Source organism: Tachypleus tridentatus, chromosome 3 (assembly GCF_004210375.1).
Source record: "Tachypleus tridentatus isolate NWPU-2018 chromosome 3, ASM421037v1, whole genome shotgun sequence".
NCBI lineage: Eukaryota > Metazoa > Arthropoda > Merostomata > Xiphosura > Limulidae > Tachypleus > Tachypleus tridentatus.
In genome coordinates this window covers 101,574,255-101,586,564 of record NC_134827.1, presented here as the reverse complement: position 1 = coordinate 101,586,564, position 12,310 = coordinate 101,574,255, and the positions used below count along the sequence as shown (strand labels likewise).

The window sequence follows — 12,310 nt, the reverse complement described above, 5'->3', positions numbered from 1 at the left end:
TGTGAATATTTCATAATTAAAGGGCTTTGGTAGCAAACTGCTACACAAATGAAAAAATTATAAAACGGAAGTTAATATCTCATTAACTGATGATTCAAAATTTCCTCCATGTGCTACCATAACATTATTGTATCTAGAAATGCTTTAACAGCAAAATTACACAAAATTCAATCAGTGGGATTTTTAAAAATTCTTATGAAATGGTTACGTACTAAGAACCTGACCAACTGGCCACTGATACTATGGTTTTCAAAGCATTCCAACTTACCAAAGAACATTTTCAGCTAGGTCACATAACAATCGATACTGGTCAAATAGCTGACCTTGGGGACAGGTTTTCAATTGTGGTTTGAACTCTGAACATTCCCAGTACTGGTCACACTTCTTTGTATGTGTATATATACCACGTGCATCTGGGCATTTAAAAACATCTTCTGTAAGAGGAAAAAAATATTTCGCGAGATTAAAAACTAATAGTACAATTATTAGATGATTATTATGGTCATCTCAACCATTTGTGTATGACACATATTTTAACCTTTCAAAACCTGTAATCTCCAGTGAGGTATAAATCAAATAGTTTTACTGGTTTTTGTTTAGTTTATCTTAGGTAAGGATTACATACCAAAGTATTATAACACAATGATCGGATGTCATGTGCACCCACGATCGATATAGGTGGGGGTGTATTATAACCAATTAGTAACACCACTTCCTCTTTAATGATGTTATTTATGACTAGTATATGGAATCCCTGGTGGATCCAAGGAGAGCCAACAGTTTTCTATGCTACCATAACTGCCCACATGACTTTAAACCTTTCCCTTACAAATGCTATATCAATGACACTTTCTTGCTATTTCAACAATCAGGCCACATTTCCAAATTTCTTTCTTACCTTAATTACCAGCGTCCAAATATCAGATTTACATCTGGATTTTATATTCACATTTCTTGGCTTTGCATTTGGGACTTCCACTTGTTTTTTTTCCTTTATTTCCTGACATACTGTAATGACTTTAGCTTCTGAAGCCAAGTGTCAACGAGCTAAGTAGCAAATAACATTGGGACCAGCATGACCGTGTGGTTAAGGCACTCGACTCGTAACCCGAGGGTTGTGGGTTCGAATCCCCGTCGCACCAAACATGCTCACCTGTTCAGCCATGGGGGCATTATAATGTGACCGTCAATCTTACTATTCATTAGTAAAAGAGTAACATAAGAGTTAGTAGTGGGTGGTGATGACTAGCTGCCTTCCCTCTGGTCTTAGACTGCTACGTTAGCAACAGCTAGTGCACATAGCCCTCAAGTAGCTTTGCATCAAATAAAAAAAACAACAACAAACAAGCAAATAATATTAATACAGAAGAACAGCCTTATATCCGAGAAAGATATATAACCAATGGAATTATAATAAGGCAGTACTGTATACTGTTTGTTTCACATGCTTATATTTATTTGGGTCTGTTTCCGTGTTATGCCCTCCTGAAGTAAGATCATACTCATTCCATGAGATGGTAAAGAGACTTGTACAAGTTCGTATAAGCTGAAGGTTTAGCTCCAATGGATATGTTTAAAGGGAATGAATTTTGATATAAGTAATGTAGTCCAATCTGATCTGATTTAACAGTGTGATGTTTCATTATCTTTTACTTTGGTGCTTATCCAGTGTAAGCATTTTTGAAAGCCTTTTATTTTTTGCTTCAGGAGTCAGTTAAGTTACAATACACTCAGAAACTATCCAGCAAATCAGAAATTTATAGTGTGCTCTTAATTATGAATAAATGTTTTACTTGTTACTTGTTTTTCCTTTGTTGTTCACGTTCTCCAGATAACTTTTCCAGAGTTTGCATTTCATATGTACTTGCTACTTTTCTCGCTAATATCAAAATACCAGACAGAATATACGCAATAAGTTTTTTGCAGTAATGAAAACCTCTAAGTCAGTGTGGCTTTTAAATTATGATATAGAGTAAACCAGTGGATAAAAATATGGATCATGTAGGTCCATAAACACTTATATAAAAACCAGTGTTGCCTTGACCCACACCAGACCTATCTACACAATCATCAAGGTGTGAACTGATAACGACCGTCATTTATACAATAATCAAACATCAGTCATTGAATCAAAAATCAATAACTTGTACTAAAAATGTATATTTATTAATGTCACAAACCAATATGCACATTCTGTATTTAATGTAGAAGAAAATGTAGTGAGTACACGGTGATCAGATATTGTTTGAAAGAATCCCCACACTGTACTTGTGCAGACATAATTGGTGACTTTAATTGTTCGGCTTCCCCACACTGTACTTGTGCAGACATAATTGGTGACTTTAATTGTTCGACTTGTTTTTATTGTGACTTTCACATATATTTCACACAAATCCAACCTATGTTCAAACAGTCTAAAATATGTAATATAAAAATGTACTTTGGAAATAATCATAGTAGATCTATGGAAATTTGCAAGCTGATTTACTAGTCATTAAATTTATTTCTGTACAGTGAAAAGCATTAACAACATATTACAAGTGCATTTATGTCTAGTTATATTCAATCCAATTGGATCATTAATTTATGGTTAAAAAAAAAAAGTAAACGCACTTGTTAATTCTTAAACTAGTTTTAAACTGATATATCACTTAATAGCTGTGAACATGTTTCCTAAACACTCATTCTTGGTACACGTAACCTAACTTTACAATATAGCCACTGACCCTCGAAGCCCCAGCTGGGTACTCCTCTGTCCGTGCAGTCCACTGTGGCTACGTGAGTGCACACCTTTGTCTCGATATGATAAACGGTGTTTATTGGACACAAAACCCTCCTGGCTATGTGTTTCACACAAAGATAGAATCCTGCACAGTTTGTTGTGTCAGGAAAGATCCCCCAGCTTCGTGGACATATTTCATTCTTCACCGAGGGGTCTAAAATATAAGTGTACAGAAATTCAGTTTATTATGGATGAACTTACCTCTGTAGAGATAACAAACGATTAATGATGTATCTCAGAACAGCTGGTATGGGTATTAACACTTTTATTAATAAAGTAGATAACATAGTTTCGACCTTCCTGGGTCATCTTCAGCTCAACAAAGAGAGAGACGATTAATGAACACTTCTATACACAAACAGTATGTGTGCAATAAAAAATGTGGTATGTAAATACCAAATGTCTTACACTTAATTTTGGAAAAGTCTAAATTCGGATAAAGTCACGAGCTAAATCCAACCTAAGGTGTTGCTTTTTGCAGTTTAACCACTCAAGAAACCTGTATGTTGTTTCATGGGATAATTACATTGTGTTCTTTTTAACCTTCTTTTGGAGAGTATCTTGTCGTTATTAGGTGGACTATCTGTACAAGTTCACTGCCTGGAATCAAACCCTAGTATAGGGCTAAAATAACCCAGTAAGATGTCAGAGCTATCTCACGGAATAGTTCTAAGGCTATTTCACGGATTCGACTTCTATCAGCAAATATACTCGGCCTTTCAGCAGAGGGTTCATGCTGTTAACGTCATAATTCTGATACTTAATTAAATTATTGGGTTGAGGAATAATTCGTGAGCGTTTTTTCAAGTTAACAAAATATATTCATAAATGAAACGCTTTCGCAAAATATTTCATGTCATTTGGTAGATAGTTTTTTGCTCTAATAGATGGTGTGTTTGATTTTCATATGTCTTTAATTTTTGCTTTCATTTTCAGCTCATTAAATGGAATGACAAGTGGACAAAATCGAGCATCTGCTTTTCGCATTTAATTTCTGGCAATTTCGTTTAAAACGATGCATACTATATACCTAGGTTTAACATGAAATAAAGTATAATAATAAATGTTTTGGGTGTAATGTGTTCATGCATTGAAGTATTGTATAGTCTTGCATGTAATGCTTGAATGAAATTATTTAAAAACGCTCACGAATTACTCCTCAACCTAATAGTTCAAGACAAGACAATGTTGACTAGCTACCTTCTTTGAAAAAAGCAAAAAGTACTATATTAAAATGGAATGTTCTTTATAATAAAACTTAATTATATATCTAACTACCATTAATACGAATACAACATAAACAAAAAATAAGTTCAGTTATCAAAATACAACTAGAATATATAATAATAACTAATGAATATTTTTGCCCTTAAATTTGTTGTATAATTAATAATACTAGTTTCCTCTGGATTCTGATCTCATTAACTCCTGGATGAACCATTTACCTCGTTGAAAAATACTGCACTAGTCTGTCGCTTTTAAATTAAGGATGGATAGTACAGACGGGAATTTTATAAAAACAAGTATTTAGCTTAGTAATTATATTAATAAACTATCTGTTTTCACAAATGAGCATTACAGCGTTCTGTGAGATCTGATATGGCCAGGTAGTTAAGCAATCAACTCGAACTTTGCGGGATCGAATCCCTGTCACTGAACATGCTCACTCTTTCAACCATAGGTGGGGGCGTCATAATGAGATAGTCAATCCTACTATTCGTTGGTAAAAGAGTAGCCCAAGAATTGAAGGTGGGTAATGTTAACCAGCTACGTCCTCTATAGCCTATGACTGCTAAATTCGGCACGGCTAATGAGACAGTCCAAAATTGAAAAGAAACAAAAATTGTGTGAATCTTTCAACACAAAAGATCTAGTAATTTCTACCATCACAGTAAGCTTACTCAATTTCAACCACTTTAATTCTTTTAAGCACGTAGCTAACTAATAAAATCTCAATACACTGAGCCTATGCGCCTGAATGTGGAACTTGTAACTCATTTTTGACGATTAGGCCCAGCATGACTCGTAATCTGAGGGCCGTGAGTTCAAATCTCCGTCACACCAAACATGTTAGCCCTTTCAGCCATGGGGGCGTTATAAATTGACGGTCAATCCGATTATTTGTTGGTAAAAAAGTAGCCCAAGAGTTGGCGGTGAGTGGTGATGACTAGCTGCCTTCCCTCTAGTCTTACACTTCTAAATTAGGGACGGCTAGCGCAGATAGACCTCGTGTAGCTTTGCGCGAAATTCATAAACAGACAAACAAACCTTTGATGACAGTACGGCCAGCACAATCAACACTCTCAGGATAATCACAGTAGTATTTCTGGGGATCGCTGTTGAACAGAAGTTCTCCTGGACATTCTTGAACAGAAATTTCCCCATCCCAACAATCGTAGTAACGATGACAATATTCTTCGTGAGGAAACTGACCCCTGGGAGCGATACATTTTTGTGAAAATACCGGCTTAACAGGGTTAGAAGATGCTGTGGTTTCATTTTGTCCATGTGCTAAACGAATAAACAAAACATGAATAAAAATTAAGAAAAAAAGAAGGAAGATATTGTTTCCTTCCTCCGTCTCTTAATTTACGTTTTTAACATATTCTCTACAGCGGTTTCAAATTTAACAATATCTTTACGTACGCACTGAAGTGATTACTTTACATACCAGATTAAATTTCAAATTACACTCAAATATCTCACGGAAAGTGAATATTTAAATTAACTTTGAATTTCAATACACTGATATTGGCTGTATTTATAAAGTTGTAGTTTATTCAATGTGTGTACATTTTAGACAGATAACTCATTAAAATAAGATCAGGGAAGTCCTAGTAATACTTAGAACAAGAATAGACTATAAATTCAACGTTCCATGGAACTTTTAGAGGTTAGTTAGAAATAGTTCATAGTTAGTTGAAGAGATTATTGAGAAGAAAGTAATTAAGCTTGTGGAATGAATTAGTTAGCATATACATTTATCGAGTTACATTCCACACTTAAGTTTATTTGTCTCATGTCATTTGTAACGTCGGCCTACAACAACTTACGGCAGTGTATAAGTGCTTAAGCTTGTATAAACGTTAAGAAAAGGAAATAAATTAATTCCTTATAATTTAATGGCATAAACTTTAAATTATTTTCGCCGAATAATTTATAAGGTCTCGCCAACGGAACAAACCTAAGTCATATCAATACATGTACTAGAGAATAGTTTAATATTGTGCAAAATGCAACATAGTTATTGTAAATCTATTTTCATCACAGAACAGAAAGAACTTTTAATAATAAAAAACCCGATAATGTAAGTATTTTCTAAAAACCAAAAACTAAAAATAAACCTCCTTTCCCCAACTTAACAAGAGGCTTGTACATACGAGACATTTTATGATAGATATTACACGTTAGGTAAAATACATAATATAGTTACTCTAACAAATTAAAAATAAAATGATTATACAAACAGTTTAATTATAATTAATTTAAATAATAAGATGTGCCAACTAAGTAACATGAGAGAATAACAAATCGAGTGAAAAATATGTTTATTGAAACTAAATTTAAATACTGGATGATAAAATAACTGACAAATTTCTCGAAGCTGCCGAAGGAGATAGCGAGTTATGTCTAAAAAACAAACAAACAAACTATTATTTTAAATAAATTTATTTGAATGTATATTTGAAAATGTTTGATAAAATAGCTTGTTTGTTAAGCATAAGACAGACTATGTAAAGAAAGGTATTACCTGACAATATCTGGAAAACCACAATAAGAAGAGACAGTTCAATCAGTTTTTCACACATCTTGGTACTACCAACGTATTCAAACTGTGGTGATTTCTTCCACTGAGGTGTTGTTAAAAATTTGTCGTCTGCTTATTTTAACCGTGACTTTAACAGGTAATGTAACAAATACCACTAAAGAAGTGTACTTCCACGAATCGTGAGTCACTCATGTTTTGGCGGTGATTAAACGAACTACAATTTTTAATACATTATTTTACGTCATCGATTTTTCAACGGTGACACCAGTTCGTTTCGTCTTTTATATTCCCCTTATTTTTTTTTTTTTTCGAATTGTGTTAAGTAGATAAAACAAAAAAGGGGACCTTCCTTCGCTACAAGTACGAGGTTCCTCATCCTTCTATCAATATTTTTAATGTGTTTACGAGGTAAATAATGGATGTTAGCGAAACAAAAGTTTAAATAGGTGAGTGATTGTTAGTCTTAATGTAGGCATAGCCTCACTTTCCTCATTCGAAGTCTACCTAAAATACAAATGAAAGCCAGCCATACGTTACATTCGCGAAAAGCACTGAAATACTGTAATTAATTCAGGTAAGTATAATGATTTGAAGACTGGTGCATATAAAACTATGACACTTTGAAAAATATATAATTAACGTTGTCCTTGGGCATTTGTCTTGTATAATAGTTGTACTCTTGGTTTTCTTTACAACTGTAAAGGTACGAGATAGGTTTAGTGATAATCGGACACATGTACGCACAGTCTTTTGTCAAATAATGGTTTAGACTTAATAAAAATCAGTGATTTAGGTATACATGCAACGTATTGTTATCAGATGGGTTTAAAATGTTAAACAAAATTTCCATATTGAACAAGTAAAACATTTTGAAATAAGTCTGCATTTATTTATTCGATGTAATATAGATTATTTCCTAACCTTATTTATAGGTTTTCTTTGCTTTAGAACAAAGGCACATTAGGCTATTGTGTCAGCCGTGGAGAATAGACATTTGGATTTGATTAAGCGTTGGAAGTACATAAGTGTATCGCTGCGCTGTGTAGGTGGCCGGAGAAGTCAGGTTATTAAGGCACTCGACTCGTAATCTGAGAGTCGAGGGTTCGAATCCCCGTCACACCAAACATGCTCACCTTTTCAGCCGTGTGGGCGTTATAAAGTGACGATCAATCAAACTATTCGTTCATAAAAGAGTAGCCCAAGAGTTGACGGTGGGTGGTGATGACTAGCTGCTTTCCCTCTAGTCTTACATTGATAAATTAGGGACGATTAGTGCAGATAGCCCTCGTGTAGATTTGTGCGAAATTCAAATGAAACCTATATAGGTTTGAAAAAAAAATCCCCAATTTAGAGTGAAATACTATTATGATTATTTTAATTATTCGGAGGGTATTAAATTGAAGGTCTTCAACTGACTTACGTGTTTTTAATTTGAGTGTTTTCTCACAATTAAAAAAATAAAGCATTTTGAAGTATTGTTATATGACTTAGATAAGGAACTACGCTTCACCTCCGTGATGATCAGGACTAGGCTTAGCAATACTGCACTGTATTTTTAAACACTGGTCGATTAAATAGGCAAGAAACTTGTTTTTACGTATGAGATAAGCAGTTATTAAAGGAAATTGCAGCTTGGCCTTCAGGTGTAGGCGATCAAGTTATAAACCGAAGCTTGACTTTCAAACGTTACGTGTAGGTATCGGAATTCTACATTTATTTTCAAACACACACGCACAACATTTAACCACAAATATTTTTCATTGTAAGAAAGCAATATTAGAATTTCAAGTTTAGGCACCAAAAAAAAAACACCGGTACCTCTTCGTTCTGTCCTCACAACTGTCACTGTTAAGCCTTACGTTTAAGAACGAATTACTGTTTATTTTTTTTAATCATTAGTGTGCCTTCACATTAAAGTAAATCGTAAAACAGACTAAACAAGTTTTTTCATTAAATAAATATAATTTTAAAAATTAGTTTCGTTTTTCGTGTGTTAGTTCACTTGAATTTGAACATAGATCCATTGGGATAAATTCAGCATGTAGTTAACCTGTAGGTAGGTTACAAGTACAATCATTTTAAATCAAGCTAAATACATTACCTCAAAAACTAGTTACTATCACTCTAACACAGTTCTCTTTTTATTTTCTATATATAATTAAAGATAAATCTTATTACTTTAGTGTAAACATAGGCAGTCTTACCTACTGGACAAACTGAGCGATTGCCCGGAGCACCACACATTGGAAGAGCCCCCGATGCTATGCCTTTTAATCTACTTCTGAGTTTTCGCATCGTTATGGGGACCTATTTACTTATTTCTTCGCGGGTTCCAAAACGTCGTAATACTGCCTCTGAGTGTGAAGACAAACTAATGATAAAAAAATAATATAATTGGTTCTTAACACTAACAGTTTCGAGGTTATAACGAGAAAGTACCATAAACTAACTCAGCGGTTTTAATCACGACAATTTTATTTTTGTTTTGTTTTGAATTTCGCGCAAAGCTACACCAGAGCTATCTGCGCTAGCCGGCCCTAATGTTGCAGTGTAAGACTAGTTGGAAGGTAGCTAGTCATCGCCACTCACCGCCAATTCTTGGGCTACTCTTTTACTAATCAAGAGTAGGATTGACCATTACTTATAACGCTCCCACGGCTGAGAGGGCGAGCATGTTTGGTTGGGTTAAATTTATAAGAGCAACATGATTTTTACAAATCCTGAATTAGGATTTCGTTTTGAATTGAAATGTTAAGATATTTGTTCTTGAAGCTTTATCAGCGCCATTTTCATCATAAAAGTTTACATAGCAAGGTTTCGTTACGTAATTTTTATGTCGTTATGTGTAGTTTTCGCCTGTGGGGTCTCCTTTTTTTGCTGAATATTTTAAACGAACTGAGATTACCATAAACTTTATGGTTCAGGGGTGATCAATCCGCGGCTCGCGAGCCACTTGAGGCTCTTTGACATATAACGTGCTGCTCGCGGAAATATGTTGGCTGAGCTCCTTTCTGCATCACAATTAATATAAAACTTAAATAAAAATATTTCAAGCTTTATAATTAGTTACTGGGTATGAACTGATAACTCACTGGATTCAAACATAAGTTTTATGTTCATGATGGGTAAATATATCTAATAATTTAAATCTTAATGTTAGATTTCAGTCAGGGATTAAGGAAATTTAGGATCTGCAAGGATTACAGAGTAATTGTGTTGGATTAGTAATTATACAAGCAGGGATTACAGAGGATTTGTGTTGGATCACTAATCGTACAAGTAAGGATTACAGAGGAATTGTGTTGGAGAATCAGAATTATGGAAAAACAAGTTAACTGTGTTAAAATTATCACTAAATAGCCAGCAGACACTGTTGACAACGTTCAGTAAGGAAGTTGATGCAACGACTGAATGCTATATGCCCATATTTTGATGGTGAATATGTTAAAAATATAACTGAAGTTGTTGTAGTTAGATCCAAATAACACAAAACTTCAGTGACTAGTAGCACAAACATCAGCTTCACGCTACACTACAGAGAGTCGTATCTACCAGATCAGTGCTGATGTTGCAGGCCAAATTATTTAAAGAATTCCCTTGCATTCAGCTTGGCCCTTGACGAATCTACAGATATACAAGACAACCCACAACTGGTGACATTTGTTCGTTATGCTTCCTTTGATGTAACTGTGAAAGAAGAGATGTTGGACTTAGTGGTACTAAATGAAACAACTTGTTGTGTTAACATTAAAAATGTGCTTGACACAGAGCTTTAACAAATGCTGATATTCCACTGGATAAACTCGTCAGTGTTGCAACATATAGAGTACCTGCAATGATAGGGAAAAATGCAGGATTAATTGCACTTATGAAAAATGATCCCAGCTTTCCAGAGTTTCTCCCTGTTCATTGCATTATTCATCGTGAACACCTAGCAGCCAGATACTTCAAGTATGAAGATGTTATGAAATTTATTCTTGAAATTGTGAATTTCATAAACTTAAATGGGAAGACCCACCGACAGTTAAAATTTTTATTGAAGAACTGGAGCTTAAAGATAAACCCAGTGATGTCTCTTTCTACTGCATTGTGAGGTGGCTGTCAACCGGCAATGTCTTAAATAGGTTTGTGAATTTGGTGGAGCCTATTATTACTTTTATTGAAGAAAAGAAAAGATTCTTTCCTCAACTGGGAAATGATGAATGGATGCAAGATCTAACGTTCCTTACTGATATAATGAATCATCTACAAACTCTCAACTTGGCACTCCAAGGGAAGGATAAGATTGTTTCTGATCTTATCCTGGCAGCTTTCAGAATAAAATAAGACTTTTTTCAAAGAGACATATTGTCAAGAAACTTCAGTTACTTTCCAAATCTCAAAAGGCAAGTAAATACTTTCCATTATATTAAAATAAAAGATCACAAACTGGAAGAATACAAAGATAAATTACAAGGACTGCTTGATAATTTCCTAGACAGATTTGAGGACTCTCAGAAGCTGAAGTCTTGCTTCGCCTTTCTTGTAAATCCATTCATGGTTGATGTGATCAGTGATGGTTGTCCAATTCCCGAACCTCTGGTTACAGAATCATCTGCTGTAGAAATGAAACTAATAGAACTACAGGAGGACCTGGATCTAAAGATGATCCATAAATCCCATTCTACAACTGAGTTCTCTGGAAGTAAGTTCTAGAAATAAAATATCCTGAAGAAAACCAGTGTGTGACTCATCTCAATTTTCAGCACAACATACTGCTGTGAATCACTGTACTCTGTAATGAAGTTTGTGACGTCAAAGCATCGTGCAGTCCTTACAAATCAACACCTGACGGAGCTAATTCCTTCAGCCTTAACAACATGTCAGCTGGAATTTCAAAGACTCACGACCAAGATGGAAACACACAAGACCTCTACTAGCAGTAAATAGCCTGATAATCGTATCAGTGTTTGTTTGGGTCAGAAAAATATTATGACAAGACTAAAATTTTGTAAGGTGGTATCTGATTAAAATAACTCTAATTTTATTGTTTTACATCTTTTCCTCCATGTTTTGACCAGATATTTACTAAGACAAATAAATATCATTAAAAAATATCTGTTTCTACCTCTTGTATTTTTATTTTTAGCAGCCTCATTTAATGTTAATGAAATACAAATTTGTATATTTTTCTTAGATGTTTCCATAGTTCATTACCGTATTAAATACGCTCAATATAGTTAAAACAATAATCAGCCAGGATTTTGAAAACATTTGGTATATATATGTGTGATTATTGAAACTAATACAAATTAACAGTTTAAAAACTACATACATGGATAAATATTATTACGTACATGTATTTATTAATATTTATATAAAATTTATGTAACACAATGTACATGTAACAATAAAAACGTGTGTGTAATATTTGTTCATGTTTTGTGGCTCTCAAACATCTGAAGTTTATCGTATGTGGCGCTTACGTTAACCAAGTTTGGCCACCCCTACCATAAAGAATGGTTGTCCTAAAACCTTTTTCACAAGACTACATTGTTATTTAACGAGATTCGAACCCATCGATGTGTGAGCCGAGCGTCCTAACCTACCAGGACATGCCAGAGCCATAAACAATGTATGTTCCCTTACATTTTAACGGGTCTGCTCCTTTGATCTACGCTGGGTAAAGTCACTCAGCTGCCCCTATTTTAGTCACCTATCCTCTGAATTTTAAGGTTTAGAAACCGTCGCTGTCTGCCGAAGTGCGTGGGTGACATCTT

The 12,310-nt window shown here is 34.4% G+C and overlaps 1 protein-coding gene across 2 annotated transcripts; it reads right to left on the bottom strand.

Annotated features, from left to right (window-relative positions):
• Positions 1–249: 249 nt before the first annotated feature.
• Positions 250–8,891, bottom strand: LOC143247616 (uncharacterized). Of its 2 annotated transcripts, none has more exons than XM_076495954.1 (4): positions 8,756–8,891; positions 5,051–5,293; positions 2,727–2,936; positions 250–434 (listed from the first exon to the last, which is right to left on the bottom strand). In XM_076495954.1, the coding sequence occupies exons 1-4, from the start codon at positions 8,844–8,846 to the stop codon at positions 265–267; spliced, it is 714 nt and encodes a 237-aa protein (XP_076352069.1). In that variant the 5' UTR covers positions 8,847–8,891; the 3' UTR covers positions 250–264. The 2 variants fall into 2 exon arrangements, with proteins under 2 accessions (XP_076352069.1, XP_076352070.1); XM_076495955.1 differs by lacking the exon at positions 8,756–8,891 and adding an exon at positions 6,534–6,781.
• Positions 8,892–12,310: the final 3,419 nt, after the last annotated feature.

What these genes read in the sequence shown, in the direction of transcription:
- LOC143247616 (XM_076495954.1), bottom strand. Translation starts at nt 8,846, where the DNA reads ATGCGAAAACTCAGAAGTAGATTAAAAGGCATAGCATCGGGGGCTCTT. An exon ending in TGGCCGTACTGTCATCAAAG is followed by an intron (nt 2,937 to 5,050) that starts GTTTGTTTGTCT and finishes CTTATATTTTAG; the next exon opens with ACCCCTCGGTGAAGAATGAA. An exon ending in ACCCAGCTGGGGCTTCGAGG is followed by an intron (nt 435 to 2,726) that starts GTCAGTGGCTAT and finishes TTCCTCTTACAG; the next exon opens with AAGATGTTTTTAAATGCCCA.